Here is a 26,256-nt window from a genome sequence, read left to right on the forward strand (position 1 = left end):
ACATGTGCATGTGCTGCATGGGGTTGTAATGTACCCAGATTAGGATGGTGCAGGCCTTTTGATAAGCCCTGGCACATCTGCTCATGGTCACCACCGCTGAGCTAGGCAGGTGGAGTCTGACCATTACGTCTGCATAATCACTCCCATCAGAAGCGTATTCCCTGGGGCTCTACAGAGGCCATGCTATTTTCACAGTTCAACAGTAGGATGCATTTGGGAGCTTTGACGTAATAATTAACAAGTTTTGGCCCGTATTTCAGGCACTCAGCTGTAAACATTGCCCTTTGCACTGTATGTTAAAATTGTTCCATTGCAAACGTGTGATTTTGGAACCACATTACATACATTACTGCAGTATTGTTTATCTCCCTATATCAGTACACTTGAGTGGAAATTTTAGCTTGTTCTAGATGGTTCCAGATAGATAGGAAGTCGGGAAGTTATGATGAGTCCACTGTCTTGCTGCGTGTGTTTTTGCCCTTGTGCTGTCCTTTGGCTCTGTGTGCTGCCGGATGTTTACAGCCTAACTCAGCGTTGTAGACCCCAAAGTCAGTAATGAGAAATAAATCTCTCACGGCTGTTAATGCGCTTCACATCAACTGGTGCGTTACCATGTGTGTTTCTAAGCACTAAGCTGATTTTAAGTGTTCGAGATGTTAAGAAGAACTTCATGATCCCGTACATGTTGAAGTGTATAGTAGAATGAATTGCAATCTTTCAAGATTTTAATGTGATTTATCACATAGCAGACCAGTCAAACAAGGCTACATGCACTGGATGTCACAGTAAATAAGGGGTGAACCAAGGCTGTTGTACACAGGACTATAGCTGTAGTGCAGTTGGACAGATCAGTGCAGCACAATACAATAAACGCAATGTAGTAAATAAACTGCCTCCATGGAGAAGTCGTTAGTCTGCAGTGGGGAGTGATCAGCGTGGGCCTTTCTGAAGTCAGTGATAATCTGTTTTGTTTTATCCAAATTAAGAGGTGTTTTTTTACACCTACCATCCACTCCACCTCCACTCTGTTGACTCATTATTATTTCTTTGAGGCCTAGCATCATTGCCACTGGTAGACTTGATGATGTAATTTGAACTGTACTTAGCAGCACAGGAGTGGGTTATCAGTGTAAACAGCAGTCGGCTGAACACAGAGCCCTGGGCTACACCAGTGTTCAGTACGGTATTGCTAGAGGTCTTGCTGCTTCTCTGAACTGTTTGATATCTCTCAGTTCAGCATCCATTTACAAAGGGAGGTGATAAATGCCTGCAGTCAGAACTGAAATGAGTGAACAGTGTTTGTAGATATGTTTTATTGTCACCATCCAGACTGGATGGAATCTAGTGAGGGATGGGACGGTGTGAAATTTTCCTGTCATGATATCAGAGGCCAAAATTATGATGGGTTTCTGTTACTATTACAGTATTGTTAAAATGTACTCGAACAAAAGGTTTCAAAAGTACCAACATGCATTAAAATCATTTTGTTAGAATTAAATAAATTAAAGCTGGTTTACTTCTATATTTGATACATTCGTGCCAGGCGTCCTCATTACCTTGGCACACCACATGCCAATTGAAGCCAAAAGAGCAGAGAGGTCTATGCCGAGATGAGTGGTGAACCTGCTGAGCTGCTTCAAGGGTCGTCCTCCTCACTTCAACACGGCCTGTAACTCCAGCAGCTCAGTCTTCTGCTCTGTAGCTCGCCAGTGACTAAGCTCGACTCAGCCTGCGTGTCACCCTCGCTGCTGCTTTCTATGATAAAAAAAAAACTGTGAAGTAGTCAAATAAAATGGCTCTAACAGCCAACTAAAACAGTGATGGTGATAAATAAAGCGACAATTCTAATTTGTTACACATGTAACATATAGATACACATATTCTAGATATGAGTAGCCTCTCAAATGATAGTGAGTGCAAGTCAATAGGCAAGGTCGTGATGAAACCGATGGGGACAAGTGCTTTGAACTTTAAAGATGTTGATGTAGTTGTGTATCTTTCCTGCATTTTCCTGAGCATGTTACTGGTTTTGAATGTTAGCATTGTGTGCTGTCGAGGTCCATCAAGGGACTAGCCTTCTTCTAAACCCCATGTGTCAAACACAAGGCCCATGTTAATGAATCTGCAGGAAAGAAAAGATGCCAGGTATCTAGTCTATTTAAAGTAAATAGGTAGATTTAAAAGACCGAGCAACTGGTGACATTTGACTTTTTTTTTTTTATTTTAAGTTTTATTAAGGGCGGCACGGTGGTGTGGTGGGTAGCGCTGTCGCCTCACATCGAGGAGGGCCTGGGTTCGATTCCCCTGCCGGGTGACCAGGGTCTTCTCTGTGTGGAGTTTGCATGTTCTCCCCGTGTCTGCGTGGGTTTCCTCCGGGTTCTCCGGTTTCCTCCCACAGTCCAAAGACATGCAGTCAGGCCAATTGGACGTGCTAAATTACCCCTAGGTGTGAGTGTGTGAGTGACTGTCTGTGTCGGTCTGTCTGCCCTGCGATGGACTGGCGAACTGTCCAGGGTGTATCCTGCCTTCCGCCCGAAGACTGCTGGGATAGGCTCCAGCACACCCCCGCGACCCTGATGGAGAAGCGGGTTAGAAAATGGATGGATGGATGGATGAAGCTTTATTAATTATTATTTATTTATTTATTTTTCCTCTGGCTCACAGATTTGATGAGATTCTTTAATATGGCCCTTTCACTGGTTGAGTTTTATACCCCTGTTCTAAACTGTCCTCTATATGCCCCTGTATAACTCTCCAGTGATCTCTATTTTTAGAAAATATGCAAATGACAATGCATCACTGCCTTTTATTGGTGGTTTAGCAATAATGTTGAAGTTGTTAATGCGTCCTCCTGCTGAAATAGAGGATGCCCTAAAACACTGAGAACCTTTGTCTTTTCCTTTGTAGGTGAAAGAAGAGATGCTGTTTGAAGCCCTGACAACAAGGAAGACAGTTACTGTAGGAGAGAGGCTGATCGTGCCCTACAAACTGGCTGAGGTGAGTCTGGGGACCCAACAAGCACGATCTGTTGTTTTTTCTTGCCCCCTTAATGCTTTGTCAGCTCTCAGAGGCCCAAGACCATGCCTTACTTGATAGTTTTTAATGGCTAATTAGCACTCCCTCTTTCTTAAAAGCAGCCCAGATTCACTGTGTATTATCATCAGCGTTAGTCTTTCTAATGAGGACAGTCCACTCTGCCAGCTCTAGCGCTTATTCCTTATTTAGGAATTCTCCCTTCTCCCTCAGTTTGATGATGAAACTCCTTGCTGTCCTGTTGCAACCAGCCACAGACTTGTGAGACGCTGCTCCTGCGAAATGACTGAGAACTATAAGGAGTAACAGCTGTAGAGTTATTTGAACTATTATCCCAAGCTAACGACAATTACTCTCAATTCTGACAGCCTGTTTATCGATTATGTGCTGTTGTTTGACAAAGCAGCCAATCTGGATGCGATTATTGTACAAACTTTAAAAGTCATGCGTAATTATGATACATAAGGGTGAATAGGTCTGCACTATGAGAAACAATTCCCCCCTTCAGTGTTTCAGTGACACATCTCAAATGCATTTAATACAAACAAAGATTAAGGAATGCTAATGTAAAACAACATTCCCTAGAAATGCACTGTATAATAGCAGTGAATGAAAATGTCAACACAGAGAGGCTAGGAATTGTGGAAAAGGGCATACATGCCAATGCTTAGACTCTCAGAAGTCAAAATGTTGCCACTTAAGCCTGTTACTCTGTTCCAGCTATATATTGTAGCGGCATACTTTGAGCAGTAGAGTCGTGATGAGTTTTGTGTGATTGCTTTCACGGTTTACTTTTTTTTCATTCTCCCAGTTTGCCTTCCCTTATTTGTCTTTCTTTGTTTTTGTACAAAGGAGATTTTTGGAATAACATTGGTTGATTAAGTCTGCCGGAGTCTCGCAGGATTGCCTGCGTTCCCCCCGGGCGGCAGGATTTACTCATCTTTTCCAATCAAAGAGAGACAGAAATCACACAGAGGTCACAGAACAGGAAAAGACGTGGAGGCTGACTCTGTCCAACCTCCATTTGTACACTTACTCTGTATGGCTTTAGTGAAGTAGGGGGACATTTCAGAAACAGATAGTCACTGGCACAAAAGCCCTGCAGTAGGCTATTAGAGATACATTAGCAGGTAGAGCTGGGTGAATATTTACTATATATATATATATAATATATATATGAAATCTAAAATATCTATCGCTGTTGTTGGAAGAAAACGTACCTCTAAAATGGTAACTTTACAGGAGAAAAACCAATGTATACAATGTAAAGGACAACAACCATATATATATATATATATATATATATATGTGTGTGTGTGTGTGTGTGTGTGTGTGTGTGTGTGTGTGTGTTTCTGCAAATATTTTATTATATCTTTTCATGGACCACACTATAGAAATGAAACTTGGATATAACTTAGTCAGTGTGCAGCTTGTATAGCTGTATAGATTTACGGTCCTCTGAAAAGAACTCAACACACAGCCCTTAATGTCTAAATAGCTGGCAACACAAGTAAGAACACCTCACACTGAACATGTCCAAATTGTGCCCAATTGTGGTGTTGTCCCTCCCTAGTGTCATGTGACTCATTAGTTACAATGCTCCAGGTGTGAATGGGGAGCAGGGCTGTTCAATTTGGTGTATTGGGTACAAGCAGTCAGGCAGTCCAAGAACATGGATTACTGGAACCATGTCCTGTAGTCTGACGAAACCAAGATAAACTTAATTGGCTCAGATGGTGTCCAGCATGTGTGGTGGCACCATGGTGAGGAGTACCAAGACAACTGTCTCTTGCCTACAGTCAAGCATGGTGGTTGTAGCATCATGGTCTGGAGCTGCATGAGTGCTGCTGGCATTGGTGAGCTGTGGTTCATTGAGGGAATTCCAACATGTACTGTGACATTCTGAAGCAGAGCATGATCTCCTCCCTTTGGGAACTGTGCTACATGGCAGTTTTCCAACTCGATAACAACCTCACACACACCTACAAGATGACAACTGCCTTGCTGAAGGTAAAGGTGATGGACTGGCCAAGTATGTCTCCAGACGTAAACCCAGTTGAGCACCTGTGGGGCATCCTCGAGTGGAAGGAGGAGGAGCACAAGGTGTCTAACATCCACCAGCTCCATGATGTCATCATGGAGGAGTAGAAGAAGATTCCAGTTGCATCCTGTGCAGTTCTGGTGAATTCCATGCCCAAGAGGGTTAAGGTAGTGTTAGATAATAATAGTGGTCGCACAAAATATTGACACTTTGGGCACAATTTGGACATGTTCACTGTGAAGTGTACTCACTTGTGTTCCAGCTGTGTGTGTGTGTGTGTAATTTTTATTTTTTAATGGTAACTTTTTTGAAATTCTGTGAAATTCTTGATATTAATACACTTTGACAGATTAAAGTCTGGAGTGGTTGTAATAGTCTAGCAATCCCTCCTTGTCCAATGAGTTATGTATGCGCTAAGCCTTATTAACAAAATGGCAAATCTACCTGGCAATAACTTGTTTTCCATATCTCGGTGCATCTAATAAAGGCTGCTGAGTCAAAAAATATTGTTGTTCTGATAAACTATCATAATATAACTAGTCACTAATATAATACATAAACAGTACTGTGCAAAAGTCAGAGACCACCCATCATGTTTTAAATTTCCAGTCAGAACAGCCATCAAGTGCAAATGCAAGTCAAGGTTTATTTATAGAGCACTTTTTACAAGAGGTGTTCCCAGAAAGCAGTTTTACAGAAAAATCTGGTTCCAAGCTCCTAGGAATGTCACCAGTGGTGACAGTGGCAAGGAAAAACTACCTAAAAAGGAGCAAGAGGAAGAAACCTTGGGAGGAACCAAGACTAAGGGGAACGTATCCTCGTCTGGTTGACACCTGATAGGAAGTAGTGTAAATTTTTCAGCATCAGAAAGCAAGTACTTAAAAAAAAAATTACATAGAAGCCTCAACAATTAAATATTATGTAATCTTTTTTCAGTATTTAGTGTGTCCACACTTAAGTGTGTCTCTAATGCAGCTTCCTTTCTTTTCCAGAGACATATTTTTCATATTTTCAAAGAAATCTGCAAGGATATCTTCCCACATATTGAAAGTTCAGTCTTAGTAGTTGCGTATTCTTTTTCTCACAATCCGTATAAATCACAAACACATTCAATGATCTGGGCCTGGAAGTGTTCAGCTCTGACAAGAAACAGCTTCTTTATTTAGTTTGCAAATTTTCTTTTCACAGTAAGGCCTTCTTAACAGCTACACAATCATTTCACACTCTTCTCACAGTGGACGGTTGGACAGAAGCACAAGTGAGCTTGATTTTCTCCTCTCTTTCAAAGATGAAAACTTTAAGTGCCATTTATCTGATGGTGACACTTTTGATGGTCTACCAGGTCTTACACAGTTGTTAGGAGTTACACTTGTTTTGTATATTTTAATAGTTTTGCACGATACTAGTTTTGAAGGTTTGTTTGTCCTTTGAGTTTACTTTTACTTATGCAAGTGGATTGTCTTATATCTATCATTGTATTACAGCTTGGAAATGAAACAAACGGATGATGGTATCTGACTTTTGCATAGCACTGTACGTAATGCATTGTTGTTATTCTAATTCTTACTGGGCCTCGCTGAATTTCAATGCAATGACATGAACCAGGTTCTAGAAAGTGTTTAAGGTACTAAGAGAATGATGCGACACCATGAAATGCCCTGCAGCAGAATGATTTGAATAACTGTTGGACTGTGGGCTCTTTAGCCTCTGAGCTGAGCTTTTGTTTAGAGCAGATTCAAACCCAGTTTTCATTAGTGCTGGTTTGAAAACAAACACGAGCTACAGCTCCCAAAGACATTCCAGCTGACATATATACTGGCCTCTCTCCACAAGACACACACACACTCTCACAGGATCAGAGATATATATAAGTGTGTGTGTGTGTGTGTGTGTGTGTGTGTGTGTGTATGCGCGCAACTTTCCATCCGAGAGCCTGCCGCTGAGGCTATTAAACACTCCTTAATCAAAACCAGCAGAGAGGCTTCTTTTTGCTCATCAGACACTAAACCAACTCTTCTAATCACTCTGAGAGCGCACTGGGTGGCCCTTGAGAAAATATTTGTCTTTCCGTCATCAGTTCTCCATTTCAGACCATTGCTGTTAATACTGTGGCGAAACTATGTATCTTTGTAGTGGAAGTCTTGTAGATAAGGGATTGTTTTACAGTATGGAATGATAACTAACACTTTGTACTTTATGGCCTTTGACGAAAAAAAGGCACAGCTTTTGCATCAGCTGTGGGGAGATGCACACGGCAGACGCTGTTTGTAAGTAGTTTACACAAGTTAAATCCCTGGCTGCTGTAAGCCATGTCAGTGCTACAGTAGATTGGATTGGGAGAGGCCGTGTGACATTGAAGAGCATTAGAGCGCCTAATGTCATTATTCATGGCCTGAGGAACCGCACAGACATGTCTGGAGAATGCCAACGATCTCACCTCATCCGCATCTCCTACAATTCACAGTAACCCTGCGTTCTTCTGTTAAACGCAGCTATGTTGGCGCATTTCCATACTAGGAAACTGTTCCCGGAGCAGGAACTAAGATGTGATTCTAAAAGACAAAAGTTTAATTATTGGGCAATCGTTCGAGGAACGGCTTGAGTTTCTACTCAGCAATGAGCCTTTTTTTACTGAAATATATCTCAGTATTCATAAATAAATGGAATCTAAATGAAACGGTTTAAAAGAGTGATTCTTCAGTCAGTAGGGCTGGACTAAAAACGTCATTACTTGAAATATGAGATGAGATATAAACAAACAATTGCTAAAAAGATGCACAATTTAACCTCTGAAATAAAGAATTAAAGTACAGTTAAAATGAGACTAATAAGATTTAGAAATAGAAGTAACAATCTATATTTTATAAAATGAACACAAAGATGAATAATCCAGTTTTTGTGCTGCAGGGCTGTTAGAGGTATATGCGATACTGTATATAAGTGCCTGATATATTATTTTCTGAAAATTATCGGTTTGATATAGAATTTTTGGTCGATGACTACAACTCATAATTGCTGTCCTATTTTTAGCTTGTGTGCGCATAGAAGTCTGAATAGCACATGTAGTGTACGTGTAGACCACACGATGCCCTCTCATGGTTGCTCTTGGGTGCCCTGTAATGGCCGCTGGAGGCACATAATATAACTCATTGACACAAAACTGACTTTCGTCGCAAACTGTATTTTAGTTGGTTAGATATGGTTTATTTTTAATAGTCATGTTACACATCTATACCCCCTTTTTACGATGAATGCTTCAAAAAGTCAGAGACATCCAGACTGTTTAGTTATAACGGTTAAACTGACCTGTTTCAAATGCAGAGATAGACGACAGAACCTCTGTTGACCTAAATACCAACTCTATAAAATTCTTAGTTTAGGCATTAGCAAGGCATTCCAGGCTTTTTGTCTATAGAGAGCCTCATATCTCGTTCATCACTGAGTGATAATGATCTTAACCATTCTTGAACATTTTTATATCTATTTGTGTACTTTTGTGCCTTTAGTCCCCAGTGTCTGGCTAAAAAAATTAAAATATCTGCATGAAATAATATGAAATGTTAAAGTAATTAATTCGAGTTCAGATTATTTCAGTTATTAGTTTAGGATATAGCTTTCCACTTCAAAAAAGTGTCAACTGTAGGTTTGCAGAATTTGCTGTGCCTCTAAGCTTTACCCACCTTGTCTCTCTCTCTATACATGTTCATTTTGCAGTGATACACAGGTCTGGTTAACATAGTAGATGAATGCATCATTAGAAATCTTGCTGTGTTTTCATTTGAATGAAAAACTAACTTTGCTCACCAGCTGTGCACGACTCCAACTTAATTGCATGCATAGAAAATGAATAATGCAAGCCTAAATTGTTCATAAATGCACATAAATAGGCATTATGAAGCACATCAGTCATAGTAATGTTTATAATGTTGCCTAATTTTATCTCAAAATAAATCTGAAATATGTCAGAAATGTTCAGTATATTGCCCAGCCCCAAGCTTGCAAGACTGAAGGTTACTGATTCACAACAGAACATTCGTTCATGAAGAAGTTATAGACACCAGCAGTGTCAATAAATGCATGTAAAAGGCTTCTTCGCTTTCCAGTGCTGATGCTTGTCATAATCAAAATTCAGCATTAAGGTTAATATTATATTCACATAGCAGAGCAAAACAATAAATGAGGAATAAAGCAAATTTAATCTCAATCGATGTGCATGTTGGTGCTGCATTGTCCCCCAAATTAAACAATATGACTGTTATGCAGACGGCTTCATGTATTATCTTTCTCTTTCTCGTTTTTAGGCCTTGTGCTACTATAGTAATACATAATGTGGTATTAATAAATGCCCAACTATATAGTAGCTCCCATTTGCTCTCACTCGTATGGCTGCCATTACTCTTCAGAAAGAGATTAACGTTCTACTATTTTCCCACAGCATGCAGCAACATATGACTCATGAATAACAGCATTCAAAAGAGTTACAACGTTTCAGGGCCAATTGTGGATTAAACATGACTTTCTCATGAGAATTACACATTCTGCATCCCAGAGCTGGCAGCATCTTACCTGCAGGCATACAGTGCTCCCTTTATAGACACTGGTGACCTTCAAGGCTTGTGCTGATGGCTGTCTTCTGTTGTGTTGCAGGCTGGGACTGTGCGTGACTCCATGGCTAAATCGCTGTACAGCGCTCTGTTTGACTGGATCGTGTTCAGAATCAATCATGCACTGCTCAACAACAGAGACCTGGAGGAGTCAGCCAAGGTAAGAGACATTTCACGCAAAGAAGAAGGGAGGAAGATTAAGAGAAAGCAAAGGAATGGTTATGAAGAGTGTAAAGCACATGGGTGATTGCATGTCACATCTCCACTCCACTCCTCTGAGAGCTCAGATCAAGTGGAATATGAGCACATCTGATGGGGATTTGCAGCGTTTTTCCGTCATTCTCTCTGCTGGAGAGCGCTGCTTTAATCTGTAAATTATGGATGCAGACATTATGTAATGGGATATTTTCAGCCGGAGAGCATGCAGCTCATTGTGTTTTTTTACTCTTACATAAAATTCTCTCTGCAGTTTCTTTCTACTAGAGAAGGCCTAATTCTTTTTCATCGCATTGCGTCTTAAAGGAATACTTCAGTGGTTTTTAGCCTGAGGCTGTATTACAGAAAAAGTTAAGTTTCAGCAAGTTCAAGATAAGGTTTTTCAGAAATTCAAAATACGGAAGCAGTATATATGACCTTACAGCATCCTTATCTCAGGTTTAATGAATCCTAAACTACCCAGTTAGGGTTGATAATCAGTTATGTCTCTTAGGAAACAACTGAATATAAACAGAGGTTAGTTAGATGGATTGATGTTATTAAAAAAGGCCCTGAAGTGAGGGAAACTGAGAGTTTTGGTAACTCTGAGTTTTTTTGGGTGTCTCAGATGTTTCCGTGGTGGTCCTATTTTATTTGGTGTACCATTTCTAGCCTTTATGGTACGGCTTTAGCGGACCGGGAGACTCACAGACCAATCACTTACGTTCATACTCAGCCAATCAGATCTATGCATTACAATGAGCACTGAGACTCAAGTGAGTGATGCACACACAGGGGAGGGACGAGGTGTCGGAGAAGAAAGTGAGTGAGAGGGAAGTTATTTCACATGGCGTGATCTAAAAAGAGAAAACTGACAAATATTGTTGAAATATGACTGTATTGTACCTTATTTGATTTGACCTTCAGTTGTTGACTGTATAAGATGTTGATATAACTACTAGGCTACTTCAATAAACAGTATATGGCACAGAGTCATGATGCAAGTTAGACATTATGATGTTCTGGACCTTTGAGGAAATTTCCTTGAGGAAATTATCTCTAACTGGACCTTTATGAATTTTAATTAAATACCCCTGTTATATAATAATGTGTCGGGTGTTGTACAGCTTCGGTTGTTCTAAGAACAGTCTAGGCTAAGTAGATGCTTTTCAGGCACTGTACATGTTGCTGCATAGACTGCAATGAAAGCAAGCACATTGAGATAGTTTCAGAAGTCGACATATGAGCATCCCCTATGCCTTTCTCCTAATAAACAGTGACGTAACCAGCTTCTCATTACTTGCCCCATCACTGTAATATTTAATTTGACAAGTTGTCTTCATTAGCACATGCAGGTAATGAGGATTTGTGGCGAAAGTGTCTGTTTTTTTGGTTTTTTTTTAAACTGAAGAGCTATGGCTAATGGTGCAAACACAAGCTTATAACAGAAGTTCTTACACTACTTAAGAATTTTTTTCAGGCACTCTGCACCAATATCCATGCTGTAGTTGCTGCAATAGATGGAAAATATTGGATTCAAATGTCAGGAATGAGTTTGCATCTGAAATGCTTTTCCTAACATACAGTGTGACGAGCTGAAATGGTTCTGTAGGCTTTCTCCTGTTGACTGTGCACTCACAGTATGTTTAAGCATGCGGTCATTCTTTTACTGAAAGGTGGTTTAACTAAAGTGCTGAAATTTTAAGCATCTTATATGTACTCTGTGCTGTAAGCTCATGCAAAATGACTCTCTGCATTGAATTATTTTGGATAATTTACATCAGACTGTCATGATGTGCTACAATGTGGTGAAAGACAACAATATTCACATATAACTAACCACTGATGCACACTCTGGTCTCTGTTTAAGGGCACATAAGCTGTTCGGTGGCAAATCAGAAAGTATTTGTAACTGATTGTGACTCTTGGAGGTTCAATAATGGTTAAAAAAATTATGTTCAAACCTTTAAACATCATAAGTCCTAAAACTCAGTCCTAAAATCTGGGGGAAATTCCTGTCTATGGTAATGAGTCATATATTACAAATGCACCAGATATAGGTAAAGAAGAAAAACTAAACACTGCAGTGTTCCTTTACTGACTCCCTGTCTTTGCTTCTTCTCAGATGTTGTCCATTGGGGTCCTCGACATCTTTGGCTTTGAAGACTATGAGAACAACAGCTTCGAGCAGTTCTGCATCAACTTTGCCAATGAGAGACTTCAGCATTACTTTAACCAGCACATCTTTAAGCTGGAGCAGGTAGGCCTCTTTTTTGCTCAGGCTAAGATGTGGACCTAAGAGATAGCCATCACCTCCCCTCCCCACGCAGATCGCTCAACATTACAGGCTAATAACGGATTTATTGCCAGCAATTATGGCTCAAGTTGTTTTGACTGCACACAGAACAAAAATAACTGCCTACACTCTACTTGACTTAATGGTTTGGCAGTGTTGAGTGTTTGGGGCAATTCTCCATTTGGAAATCTTCTCCTCTATGACCGTGCACTCTGGCTTTCTGAAATAAAAGGCAGACCACTTAAATTATATGTCTTACACTGGTAAAATCATTAAAGAAGGGATAAACTTGCATACAGTATGCTCTCCTCTACATGCCAGTCTCCTCTGATCTGTACTTATTTACTATTAGGCTGAGCAAAGTGAATTTTTAGGAGGCAAATTTTTAGTTTAAACGACAGTAACTGACTATAATGCCACGCCACATGACTGAAAATTTCCCCTCACCATATTTCCAGTGCACTAAACGCTTTACATGGTGGCTGGAATCTGGTGTGAGGTGGTTTGTGCTGATTGCTGGGATTGTCATTGCAAATAAACTGAGTTTGCGGAGATGACTAAATGAACCACTAGTGCAAAACGACTTTTTAAAGAAAAACTCTATTGCAGGTCATCTCTGTAACATGCATTTACTCAATGGGGCTGCTTTTTTGAGGTAACTGCACTTCCCACAAATCATGGTAATCACAACCTGTCAAAGCAGTGCCTTTTGTGACTCACCTTTTAAAGCACATGCTAGGTCAGAGAGGGTTTTCTTAGGTTTGAGCTTTTATTTAGTCCAGGAGAGGACACTCATACTTAAATAGATTGTCTTATTGCTTTGTACTCACAATGTGCATTAGTTGAACTGACACGGCCAGCATGACTGGCCAGAAAGGAACTAGACATGCACTTACACACATTTTAAGAGGAAGCAGCCTGGATTGCTGCCATCACCAAACCTTGTATTTCAGAAGCTGTAGTTTTATGGAACATGGGAAACATTTTGTACTTTAACGTACATTAATGTAGGTGTTGGCAGTGTATGATATTTTATCAATGTCATGACAAAATACATCACAATTTCTTTACAGTACCGGTGATGGGAACCAGGGATCACGATGTGTACAACATACATGTAGCCCATTTATTTCCAACACAACCAGTCAACTTTTGTGTGTCTTTTGAGAGTGTATGTCTAAATCCCTGTTATCTCTATTATTAGTGGTGTATAAAACCTTCTTAAAACTATTGTCTATTGTAAAACAATGTCTCTGGTGTCAGGCGGCGTATTCTTAACCATTGTCTGCAATAGTTTCCTGCAAGAGAACATGTAGAGGCTTTAAATGCTGGTTCCCCACTGTGGAAAAATTCTGACCGTATGTGCATGAAGCATTTCACATGACTTCATTGACATCTAGTTGCGTTATGCAGAAATGCTGAAAAAGAATTCAGCTACTGTGCATTTGGTGCATTGTGTTGATTCCCACTTACAAAAGTGTCGTTTTTCATGTTTTTCAGTTACAAAATCAGATACTCCTGCCTTTTACCGTCCAATGCATGTCTGCCCACTTAGGCTATTTTAGACCATCTCTTTAAGGAGCAGTTTAAGCAATCATACATTTGTTCCTCTTGAAGTGTCCTTCCAGTCCTTTTTACGTTGTTGTCAGTAATGCATGGGCTGAAGTGATGTTGAGTCTCCCCTGCTGTTCCAGAGACGGTCGAGTGTGTCGTTCAGACGACTCAAGTGTGTTCTGCTCGTTTAAGTGCCAGATCAGATTTGACTCGCCTCAGTGATTACTTCCATTATTTCATCAGACAGTAGGACTTGCTTTCGGCGGTCTACAAAATAGCAGCTCTTTATGCAGGAGATCACCTTCTTATGATCCATCATGTTAATCTAGAACTGTCACTGTCAACTCAGCATTGTTTTGAGTGTAGCTTGTGTGAAGAGCTAATGGATCAAGGCAAATAATATAATACTCATCTGGTGTTTTAAGATACAGACCAGCTGATGCTTGTATGTGTCTGAGTGTGATTGAAGAAATGCAGTTTTTATCATTTGTATGACCCAGTAGACTAAATGTTAATAAATAACTTTTAGAACTTTTAGAACATTCCTGTTATTATAATAGTTATAATTATATTTAATTAATATTTAATTAATAATTATATAGTTGAGTGATTTCATAATTAGGATGCCATTTAGTGCAAGGGTCATTTTTGTCAAGGGTCATTGACCATTGAATCTTATGTTATTTGTCAAGTTGTTGTGGGCTAGTACAGGCAAAAGTGCTGTGAGTTGTTTGTCTGAAATGTGGATATAGGTTGTTGTGAAGGGCACTTGTTTAAAATGTATTTATCCTTAATTTTATATACATATCTGTAAATGTAATAACAGTGAGACAGTGGCTCCGCATTCATGGAATTACTTACTGAAGGACATTTCAAGTCAGAGTTTATTTATAACAGGCGTTGTAGCAAAGCCCCCATGAGCATCGCCAGTGGCAACAGTGACAAGGAAAAACTCCCTAAAAGCAAGAGGAAGAAACCTTGAGAGTAACCAAGAGTCAAAAGGGGAAGCCATCCTCCTCTGGTCAACACCGGATAGCAAACAATAACAGAATAGCAATATGAATTCAGTAGTTTTACTCCATGCAGCGACAGCATCATCAGGAGGGTCAGTTCATGCAGGTAAGGGTTATATAGTAAGTAAACTCCATGATGGTCAAACTGGTCCTGAAAGCTGATGAGCAGGGCACCCAATCAAGGCAGATGAAGCAGAATTCGGCTCCATAGGATGGGCATTTTTCAGCTCGGCAAGGAAAACACAAAGAGAGTTAGTCCTGTTTAGAGAGACTGATTATAGTGTACAGTGTTAACAGAGCGCAGTGGAGACTCCGGCAGGTCTAGCTATCACAGGCTTATTACACTAGTTTGAAGTTCTGTATCGACAGGCTTGAGTATTTACTTACAAAACCATCAGAAGTCTATAGGACATCCTTTCTTTCTGCAAAACAAGACAAACAGTGATAACTTTTGATCAGATATAAATCAATATAAATACATATAAATGTAAAATATAATCTTATCTACCTACAAAGACAAATATGGTGTCGACTGAGAGCTATGAGTGTGAAATAGTCAAATTACATAATATTTGTGTCATTGCTAACAATTACGGTTAAATGGCTGTCAGTGGGCTTTCTCTGCAGAAAAGCTGATACCGTTGACATGCAGCAGGTTTGGCCGTAGGCCTTAGACCAGTGTCAGTGGTTGTATGTTGGCCCCCGTAGAATTCTGGAGGAATTCTGCTGAAAGACACAAAGCTCTCTTTTTCATGGGAAGTTAGGAAAAGTTTATTTGAATGTCTAGAGAGGGGAAAATGCCTGATGATGTTATAACTGCATTGCCTATTTGTTCCTAGATAAAAGCGGTGGCATGCTGCTGCACTCTGCGCCAAGATCTATGCTTTAGTTGCTGCAATAGATGGAAAATATTGGATTCAAATGTCATCAGTTTGCAACTGAAATGCTTTTCCTAACATACTGTGTGACAAGCTGAAATGGTTCTGTGGGCTTTTTCCTGTTGACTGTACGCTCACAGTATGTTTAAGCACGCCGTCATTCTTTTAGCATGTCGAGTCAGGATGTTTAGCCTGTATAATTTTGGACATTGTAAAGATGTTAGTAGTAGTTAGTGCTGGGTGGTACTGATAAAATTCAATATTATGATATTTTCCCAAAGATGTCACATAATATATTTAAAGACTTTAAAAAATTTTCTGCATTATAGTTAAGATGTAAACTATGTCATTTAGAGTGGTTTGATATGAAATGGTTAATTCTGCAGAAACTATCCAGGTTGTGAACTTGGTTATGAATACACTGGTTGATGGCTGAGACAAAAGATTTTGGCCTTAAATCTTGAAAATCCATTCATGGTGGAACATACAGGGCATCATATCATCATCACACCTATATCACAGGAACATACAGGGCATTATAAGACATAATATTTTTTATATATAATATATATATTTTTCATATTTACCACAGTATGATTATTAACATTACATTTAAAACACAGACAGTGAACATTCTCTATTGGTTTTGGAAGGTAAATAATATAGCTATACTTACATTGTAGACATTGTGAACTCTGGTTCCTGTCACCACCATTGTAAGGAAGTTTGACTCAGTAAGTTTCTCTACTCTAGTCAAACATTTCACATCAAATCACCCTGAATGACTATTACACATCAGCAACAGATCTGTGCAGATCATTTTTAGAAATCAGTGAAATTCCCCTTAAATCCACTTCAATAAAGTTAATGAAGTGCATGCTTTCTGAGAGCTGCTACTCAATACTAAAAGAACAACTTGATGTAGAACCTGTAGATGTTGTAGCTTGTTTAGATGTCTGTTTGTTCTGTTGGGCAACCTACCCAACCCAACCAGAGAGAGTCAATCCAGTTGTGCTCTCTAGGACTCCTAGCTATGGATTCGTCACCAGGAATTGAACTTGCCATCTCCTGATGATGGGACCAACGCTTAGGTAGTTGAGCCACTCAGGAGTTTGTTTTTTTTTTCTTTCCCCAAAAGTATTTTTAAATGTTCTTTCTAAACAATCCAAGACACCCAGCTAATTATATACATAACAGTTATGTTTTTGTTAACAATATTGATAAAACTGAAAAATAACACAGCTGTGTTATTTCACACAGCTCCAGTATACCTGCATATGCAACATACCACCTAGCATGAATAATAGTCATCGTAATAGTTACAGTAGCAGTAGACATAGTCCTGCTGTGCATTGGTTGAAAAGTGGGCAGCAGGCTGGGCTCTAGGATATCCTGCCTGTTCCTCAGTTACGCCTGGCATGCATGCCATCTGCTGCCCATAAATCCAGCCCCACTGGAGTGGCTCTCAGAAAAGGCAGACACGCCACACACGCTCTCATTATACCATTAATGGCAGTTTTTCCCTCTTTTTTCACAGTGCCATTTATGGAGATGTTGTAAATGGGGTTTTATTTGCTTTCCTTCCGAGCCTCTCTGGGCTCATTCCTCTTGTCAGCCAAAAGAGGGCTGAGGGCTGCTGAAGGCTGAAGTCCTGCCCATGTTAGTGTTGTTCTGGCGCTGGAGCATTATTTCAGGCTGGTGCATTTTTCGTGCTGTTTGCAGACACTTGTTCACTCCGGCCTGTCTTCTGCTTAGCAGCTTCAGGGCTCTAATATAGCAGGGAAATGTGTAGAGAATAGTTGGCCTTAGGGCTGCATGTTATGGACAAATTACAAATTACTATATTGAGATTATATTCCTGCATGTTGTTTGTGGTGTGCCTTTGACTGTATTAAAAAAAAGTATGTTTGTTGGCTGATGGGAAGGCTTTGACTCATTCAGACACCCACAGAAACCCTCCTAGAGCTTGTTTTATATTTTTGTGTGTGTGAGAGAGAGCATATTTACATATTGTGTGCCTTGGTAATATCACTGTTGCCAAGGCCAGCATTGCAATAACAATTAACAATTAACAAAGTTCTGCAGCCCTACTTGGTTTTGGATTGTCATTGTCCTGCTTTTCTACTCTAAATACAAATAATACACACATAGAAGGATTTCACTTTGTTTAAAAGGATTTACATTTTAACATCTCTGTTCTGTCACTTTCTGGCCAAATTGACCATGATGTTAATTTTTCAGCAACAGGTAAAAAAATAGTAAACATGTACAGGAGACTTTTTCAAAGGAATTTGCAGGAATATTTTTTCACACCTCCGAAGTTTAGTTTTAGGAGGTGGTTGTTTCTCACAATCCAAAGAAACCCAGATACATTTAATGATGCTGAGGTCTAGACCCTGGGGTGGTCAGTCCATTGTTCAGAACTCCAGCAGCTTCTGTATTTTTGTCTTTCCTTCTGCCAATAACAGCTTCATGACAGTTCCAGAGCCTTCCAGATTCATATATGTGTCTATACTTACAGTGCATTTTCAGATCTTTAACAGACCTTTTCTGTTAAAGATGGAAGTACTGCCATAAGTACTGTTTATCTCATCAGCTTTGGTGGTCTGCCAGGTATCACATGGTTATTAGAAGTTCCGTTTCCTCTACCTAGTAATCATTTTTTAACTTTTTCGAAACTCCTGTTTTTTTTTTAAACCTCCCCTTCCTTATGCAAGTGGATTATGTTTTATCTAATCTGGGATATATCTGCTGAAATTGAACAACTTGTGCTTGGATTTTTTGACTGGAGGTTAAATAAATCAAAGGTGGTCTCTGGCTTGTGTAAAATGGTCTAAGCTGTTACATGCATGTGTATTTCTCTCTGATATGTTATTGTTTACTCTATGTAAGTTTATTATTGGTGTTCCACCATTGGTGTTTTTTTTTCTTCGTTCTGAAAATTGTGTACCTCAGTTGGCTGCACTGTGATGTGTCTGCCAGTGCCTCCAGTCTTTTTCTGAGCAGGAAGTTGAATGAGCACTAGAGCTGTAACTGGTTTGTTCAGCTGATTTTAGATTGTTGCCTTTAACTAGGAAATGAACGAGGGAGAAATGCCATTGATTTTATGAACGCCTACATCCTTTATTGTTTAATTTACTTTCTCAGAAATCCAAGGAAACTGCAAAGAAGCCAGCGAAATGTTAAGAATGCCTTTCATATTATTAAACAACGAAGGCCATGGTCAGGCGCAGGGGAACGTTTCTTCAGCCGTGGACATGAAAACACTTCACTGGCCTGTTCTGTTGTTCTGGCTGCAATCCAGAGATGAAAGAAATGCCTAGGTTAGAGTGGAGGTGTGTAATAGGACCACAGTGTTGGAAAAAAAAAAAACTAAAAATAAGTGTGAAATGGTGATCTAGATTCTTCTGCGTGGTGTAACGAATGTCACACGTTATGCTATGCACATGTATCTGTTGTTGCTTTTGTCTATCAAGAACTCCATAAGCCTTATTCTGTGTTGTTGTTGTGAACCTTTTAAAGAAAGTTTCAGCCATTAAATGTGCAGTTTTGTTTACTCAAAAGACATATTAATGTTTCTATTTTGTCTTTCCTGTCAGGAAGAGTACAGGGCAGAGGGCATCACCTGGCATAACATAGATTACATCGACAACACAGGCTGCATAAACCTCATCAGCAAGAAACCCACAGCACTGCTCCACCTACTGGACGAAGAGTGCAAGTGAGTTATCCAGACTCAAGTAAAATCCTCATAACTTCTTTGCTGTGCAGTTACCGCACAGGCCAAGGTAATGCGTACCATGTATACCTCATATACATCTCATACATCTCATCAGGTCTTTCTAAAGCAGTCTGATTCAACAACATTAGTCTTATCATTTCACATTTTTGCAACACTGTCGAAAATAGAAACGGGCGCTATTTTTTTAAAAGCTCACTATTTTTTTGTTTTTTTGATCAAGGAAGTGAAGCAAAGTTGCCTCTGCTTAAAATAGCTGGAAGTTGGACTGGCTGGATCAGTGCCTTTCATAGTTCAATTCTCTCATGGCACATTCTTCCTTTTCCTGTAGCTGTTGCTTTTCTGTTGAAGTGTTGGCAACAGCTCTCATTCCACTCAAGGCCAAAGAAACTGCCCAAGTTCAGTGTATCTCTGAAATTTTAACCCCTTATTCTTTGTCCCACTCCTTGACCTCCATCAGTCCAGATACCTAGATGATGCAGTCGTACGCACCCAACTGGTCATTGTTGAAACACACAGTGCCACCTGCCTCAGTGACTTTAAGGAGCTAGAAATTCTGATAACAAATAGTATTGACTGATAAATGGTCAAAAATGAAACAGACCCCAATAGTTTAAGTTAAACCGTGCTTTAATTACTGTCACTTTTTAGCTAATGAACATCAGATGTTATATGTCAGCATTATATGTCGGTTCTTAGTTTTCATTCTCAGTTGTCCTATACTCAAACAGCAGAAACCTACAAAGTTTTAAGTAATGTTTTGTGTGTGTTGTATTGGGGTCGGGGTGGAGGGGATTCGGGGAGGATTCCAGAAATTTTAGTGGTTTGCTGGTTCAATCAGTCAATCTCTTTTCTTACAAGTAATTCTGTATCAGCCGAGTTACTGATAAATACACAAAATCTCACCATCGGTCATTATTACCAGCCAACTGATGTATTGGTCAGGCCCTGTTTGAAACATCTTTGCTAGATTTATTAAAGGAGATTCTTCAGTTAAACACTGACCCACAATGTCATTGACGCAAAGAACCAAAAGCTAGTTAAGTGCAATTGGTGATCCCTTGTGGAAACTCTTTAGCCTGATGTGAGCTACAAGCCAGGGGCTGGATTTCAGGAGAGTGTTTTAAGAAAGAAAGTCTTCTTAAATGTGTCCTCTTTTTTAACTACATACATAAAATCTATGTAAAATGTAAAAAGTCGAGATTGTACTATTCTTGAAAAAACTTCTTAAGAATTTCCTTTGTTCATCTAATTGTAATTGTAAGTACATGTGGTATTCTTGAAAAAATGTTTTTAATTATTTTCTTAACCTTACAACAGTCTCACGTTTGTCTTAGATTGTAAGAATTGAGGTAAGAGGTAAACCTATTAAACTGTAACTTCCAATGAGTTTCAGAAAATATTGTTAGGATTTTTCTTGTTGGCTGTTTTCTGGCTATTTTCTCCCCCATCACTTCTAGTTCTTGTGTGCTATTTTTATTGATTGATTGATTGATTGATTGATTGATTGATTGAGCATTTGATTTGATTTACTTTTGCCTTGTAATGGAAATATGGCATCATTTTTGTCGATCTTTAAAAACATGATGTTGATAGTCTACATGACAAATAACATATGGCCTACATACAAAAAGATTCTATTTCTAAGATGCATGTTATTGGTTTGTGCAAAGAACTGGGTTTCTAATCATTACCTTTCACAGCTCAGAGTGTGAGCTAATCAGCACTGCTGTGTTGAGTATGTGGAGTTTGTTATTGCCTCACTGTGGCTTTTGGACCTGTTCATTATCGTTTTCCAGCCCAGCGTGCCCAGCTCTGGAAGAAATTGTTTATTTGAAAGGAGCATTTTGTAGTTGTTAGCGCTATAACAACTGCAGTGCCTTCTGTAGGCAAATGCTTTTCTCCTTTCTTTTGTCCACATCAAGTCTTCTGTACAAGCGTATGAAAGGTTACAGCACACAGAGTGAATAGAGAAAATGGTTTATATGGTTTCTTATGTCTCTTATGTCTTCTCTGTTCCATTGCAGTTTCCCTCAGGCCACTAACCAGACATTACTGGACAAATTCAAACGGCAACATGAGGGTAACAGTTACATTGAGTTTCCTACAGTCATGGAGCCAGCTTTCATCATCAGACATTATGCCGGGAAGGTCAAGTACGGCGTGAAGGTGAGAGCTGCATGAAGTAAACCACAAGGGACTTCTCTTACATGTGCAGTGGATAACATCCTGCATTCTCACACATTGTGATGTGCACTACACATGTCTCTTTACACAAGGCAATAATGAAGGGTACTTAAATGATGTAAGACACATTACCCATGTCTGCTCAGAGAGCTTAATCACTCTGCTGGACTGGCTCCCAGGTGGCCACTCATATTACTTATATCAAGACTTGGGCCTTGTGAAAGCTTTCTGCTCTCCTCATTGAATGTGCTTGTAGTCCTTACTGATGACCTGTTATTTAGCTTCAGATATTTGTAGCATTCTTCCATGTTTTTGTTTAGTCTTCTGCACCGCAAAAAAGAAACACTTTTAAGAGTGAATGGGTCATCTCATGGAGGGGTGATAAAACTGTCCGCGCAGTTAGTGCAAGGTCAGAATAGAAGTCAGGATAAACTGTGTGATGCCTTTGTTTTTGTTAAAGGGGTCATATTATGGTTGAACTGATTTTTTTTTTCTTGCCTTTCTTGAAATAAGTGTCATGTACTACAGAAACATTGTTTTATATATTCTGTGTGTCTCGTGTGTGCGTGTGTGTGTATGTATATGTGTGCGGGTATATATATATAAATGTGTGTGTGTGTGTGTGTGTGTGTGTGTATGGAAATGAAGCCTCAAACACCCAATTTGTAATAATCATGGTTGTGATGGCACAACAATGAACACACATTTTTGCATATAACAACCCTTTTAGCCTACAGCAGTTTAGCCCACCATTTCACATTGAAGTAATAAGTATTTTTAATGTTAATGGGTTATTGGAGGTTGGAAATGGTCATATAAAAGATTTATTCATGATGGATTTTGGGACATGAAAACCACAAAAAAAACAACCTTGAAAAATGTGTAATATAGGCCGTTTCATAGAATGGTTTGAATCATACCATTAGCTTCATATACTAAGTTATCTGGCTTTTTTTCATCCATCTTTAATATCTACTTTCTTATGTTTTAATCACAGTTCTGCACTCACCTCTTTCAATCCTCTTAATGTTAGTTTTCTTGAAACATTATGTAATGCAAACCTGACAGCAGCTGCTGTCTGTTGCCGTTTCGCTACTGTGAACAGCAAGTTGGATGCAGGGATGTGTTCAGTATGGCCACTCTTAATTCCCTGCTTCCTCTGGCCTCCACTGTCAGGACTTCAGGGAGAAAAATACGGACCACATGCGGCCAGACATCGTAGCTCTCCTGAAGAGCAGCAAGAATGCCTTCATCTGCGGCCTGATCGGCATCGACCCGGTGGCCACTTTCCGCTGGGCTGTCTTGCGGGCATATTTCAGAGCTGTGGTGGCTTTTAGGGAGGCAGGGAGGAGACGTGTGGAGAAGAAGAGTGGTGAGGCCGTCACGTCTGACCCATACACACATACGTAAAGCTAGAATGTGGCAAAAGTTTGCATTTGGCATCATATGAAAAACACTTTATTTAGTTAAAACCATTATTTTTGTAGCCCTTCATTACCTCAAAGAAGGCCTTGCAAATGGGCTGAAATGTCAAGTGTTTAATATTATTTTATTAATTTCTTCCCCAAATAGACCTTTTTTAATGTTTTGTTAACTTCATTTTCTTTTTGTTATGATTCAGTACTTTGTTTTTGTGCAAAATCTAGACATTTACTGATACTTTAGGACATGATTGTTTAGATTCATTTGCAATGATGACCAGGTCACATAATTGTGTATTATGTCTGGACCTCATTATCACTCATTTGCAGGGTGTTTCCAGAACAGTGCTGTAATATCAGTAATTGCTCAGTACATTTCCTGCCATATGATCACAGGTGGGGTCAGTCATTCTGTGTTTGTGTGTGTGTTGGCAGCCAAGACAGCCTGTATTAGCTCAGCTTCTGTACTTGCTCAGTGGTACTGCCTAGCTCCTTTTGCTTGGACTACCTTTTGTTGCCCTGCTGACCTTTAGACCTTCAGCATCTCAGTTCTTTCTTTCTGACTAAACTGGAAGTAGAACTGTTTTTAGAACAGCTTTAGTAGTGTGCATAATTCTGAGAAATCCTCTTTCATTTATTTAATTTCCAGTCAAAATGGCTGTTAAGTTCAAGCTATTTGTTTGTCAGCATCAGGATAAAAGCAGAACAAATTTAAGAGAAAATTATACAGAGGTCTCAACACACACACACACACACACACACACACACACACACACACACACACACACCTTCTAAGCCGCTTCTCCTTCTGGGTCGCGGGGGGTGCTGGAGCCTATCCCAGCTGTCATTGGGCAAAAGGCAGGATACACCATGGACAGGTCCATCACAGGAGGTCTCAACAACTAAATGTAATAGCATTATCAGCATTTATTGTCCATCTATTGCCTTTATTAGTAGACTTGCTTTCAGTTTTTCAAAGAAATCTGCAAGGATATATTTTCCACACCCTCACAGTTCAGTCTTAGAAGTTGGTTGTATTTTCTGCTCCTTCAAAAATCCCAAACATGTGCAGCGGTTTTCCTTGTTTGACTAGCACCTTTTCTACATTTTTATATTACTATTTATTATTCTATTCCCTTTTTGCAGTAACGGCTGCACATCATTTATAGTGTTTAGTTGCCTTTTCACAGTGGAAGAATGGCCAGAATGACCTGTGGATTTTTACAGATCTAAAGCAAGAGGAGCTTGTTTTTCTTGTATTTCTTGAATCAAAGAGGAAAGGTTTAAGGACTGTTTATCTGATGCTGACAGTTTTGTTGGTCTACAGGTATTTCCCTGTAGTTCCATTTTCTCTTTTTAATCTTTTCATATTTTTTGATCTCCAGTTTTTTTACCTCTTCCATTACTTGGGCAAGTGGATCATCTTTTATCTGATCTTCTCAAATATCTCCAGAAAAATGAATAACTTGTCCTTTATGGCCATTTTGACTGGAAAGGAAATAAAATGAAGGGTGCTCACTGACTTTTTCACAAGCCTCTATAGTATAGGCTTAGAAAAGAATAAGCCAAGCTCATTTACTTAGACTGAGTGTCATGTTGTCATGTGACCTCACTTTCACATTAGTCAAACCCTAGAGGCAAGACCGTTCTCGTTTAGCTGTAGAGTTCATCAGCTTTTAGTCTAAACTGTGTAATGACCCTCCCTTCATTGCTGTCTCCTAAATACCCCAATCAAACCTGACCTTTTCACTCTAGAATATATACAGAACTCCCCCCACCACCCCAGTTTTATGAATGAGCCGTGTGTTTCTGAAGATAAATGCCTTAATATTTGAGTCTTGATTACTCATCTAAAAAGTGCTCACAAAGAAAGGCCTCATTTAGTTTCATAAAATAACTCCCAGTCATATTTCATCTTCCTGGAAGGGATGGTCAAATGAGAGAGATGATTACAGGTGACATCATCCTCTCTGAAATAGCAGTTCTGCTAAGAGGAAGCAGCCAATGTCGTGCTCATGTAGACGAGACTCAGCGCCTGCAGTTTATATGCCTCTCTCTCTCTCTCTCTCTCTCTCTCTCTCTCTCTCTCTCTCTCTCTCTCTCTCTCTCTCTCTCTCTCTCTCTCTCTCTCTCTCTCTCTCTCTCTCTCTCTAACTGCAGCTTTGCAGGTGATTCTCTTGTAATTGCGCCTCTTATTTCTCTCTGTTTAATTTGTCTTCTCTCTCTCCATCTCTCCTCTTTTTTTTTTTGTTTGTTTGTTTGTTTTGTTCCCTTTTTTGCTTCCCAAGGGCATGATGATGCTGCTCCATGTGCAGTTTTGAAAAGTGTGGATAGTTTTAGCTTTCTGCATCACCCTGTGCATCAGAGAAGCTTAGAGATCCTGCAGAGGTGCAAAGAGGAGAAGTACAGTAAGGCTGCCTTCCCACTATCCTTTCTCCTCACTCCATGCACCCGGGGCCGGGGCAGATGAGGAGCAGCAGCCCAGATGCTGACAATAGGGGTGGTCAAAATGACAATATTTTATGATTATCATGATAATTACATTGTAATGCAAAAGATTCAAGACAAGTTATAAAGATCCTGTAAGCTAAACCAAAAAACCAAACTCCTTTGTAGCAAATAGTTGATTGGATGTCTGCCCATTATTCTGTTATCTTATTTTATTAATTGATTCTTTACCAGTGGTTAGAATTTTCCTCTTGGTTTTCTATCAATATTTAATAAAATGAACATTTTTAATATTTAATTAAATGAACAATGAACTAATTGTGACCCAACTATTCTGCTAGTCAATTTTTTTTGTTTATTTATCTTTATCTTTATTGCAAACTAAATTTCATATAATAAAAGTATTGTGCTGTTATATTCTAAAATAGCAAAAAGAACATAAGCTTTGTATTCATCATATTCAAGTGAGTGGTATAGTGGAATAAGCACCATTTGGTTAAACTTTTCACTTGGCTGCTCTCCTCCTCTTGTCTAAGCCCATTGGTTCTGCACCTGTCTGTGTGTCAGTACGCATTCTTGCATGTTGTCAGATTTGGGCATCTGTGCCAGTCTCTGTCTCTCACTAACAGCCATTTGTGTGGGTTCAGCACAGCCTGCATGCTCATCCAGCAGTCCCCCGCTAACCCCCACTTGGAACCTGCACTCTGTCCACTCTCAGCCAAGCAGTCCAGCTCCAGTGCAGGGTAATGCCGTCCACTCTCTTTTGCTCTCGGGCCTGTGGGCTGGGAGAAGGGTCTGCGGTGCTGCTAATCACACAAACAGTCAGGCACTTCGGTTAATGCATGAT

General features: G+C 39.6%; 1 protein-coding gene across 6 annotated transcripts in view; it reads left to right on the plus strand.

Annotated features, from left to right (window-relative positions):
• The window catches only part of myo9aa (myosin IXAa), a 146,530-nt gene that overhangs the window by 86,667 nt on the left and 33,607 nt on the right, over window positions 1-26,256 (plus strand). For 3 of the 6 annotated variants that reach the window (XM_017709807.2, XM_017709809.2, XM_017709811.2), the window contains exons 9-15: window positions 2,908-2,997; window positions 9,722-9,838; window positions 11,999-12,133; window positions 19,214-19,335; window positions 21,381-21,522; window positions 22,717-22,912; window positions 25,250-25,369. In XM_017709807.2, coding sequence (XP_017565296.2) covers window positions 2,908-2,997; window positions 9,722-9,838; window positions 11,999-12,133; window positions 19,214-19,335; window positions 21,381-21,522; window positions 22,717-22,912; window positions 25,250-25,369 — 922 coding nt within the window. Of the gene's footprint in view, window positions 1-2,907; window positions 2,998-9,721; window positions 9,839-11,998; window positions 12,134-19,213; window positions 19,336-21,380; window positions 21,523-22,716; window positions 22,913-25,249; window positions 25,370-26,056; window positions 26,153-26,256 lie in introns of all 6 variants that reach the window. The other 3 variants (XM_037545108.1, XM_037545109.1, XM_037545110.1) reach the window with 2 other exon arrangements.

The sequence above is a fragment of the Pygocentrus nattereri genome, chromosome 15 (genome assembly GCF_015220715.1).
Source record: "Pygocentrus nattereri isolate fPygNat1 chromosome 15, fPygNat1.pri, whole genome shotgun sequence".
Classification (NCBI taxonomy): domain Eukaryota; kingdom Metazoa; phylum Chordata; class Actinopteri; order Characiformes; family Serrasalmidae; genus Pygocentrus; species Pygocentrus nattereri.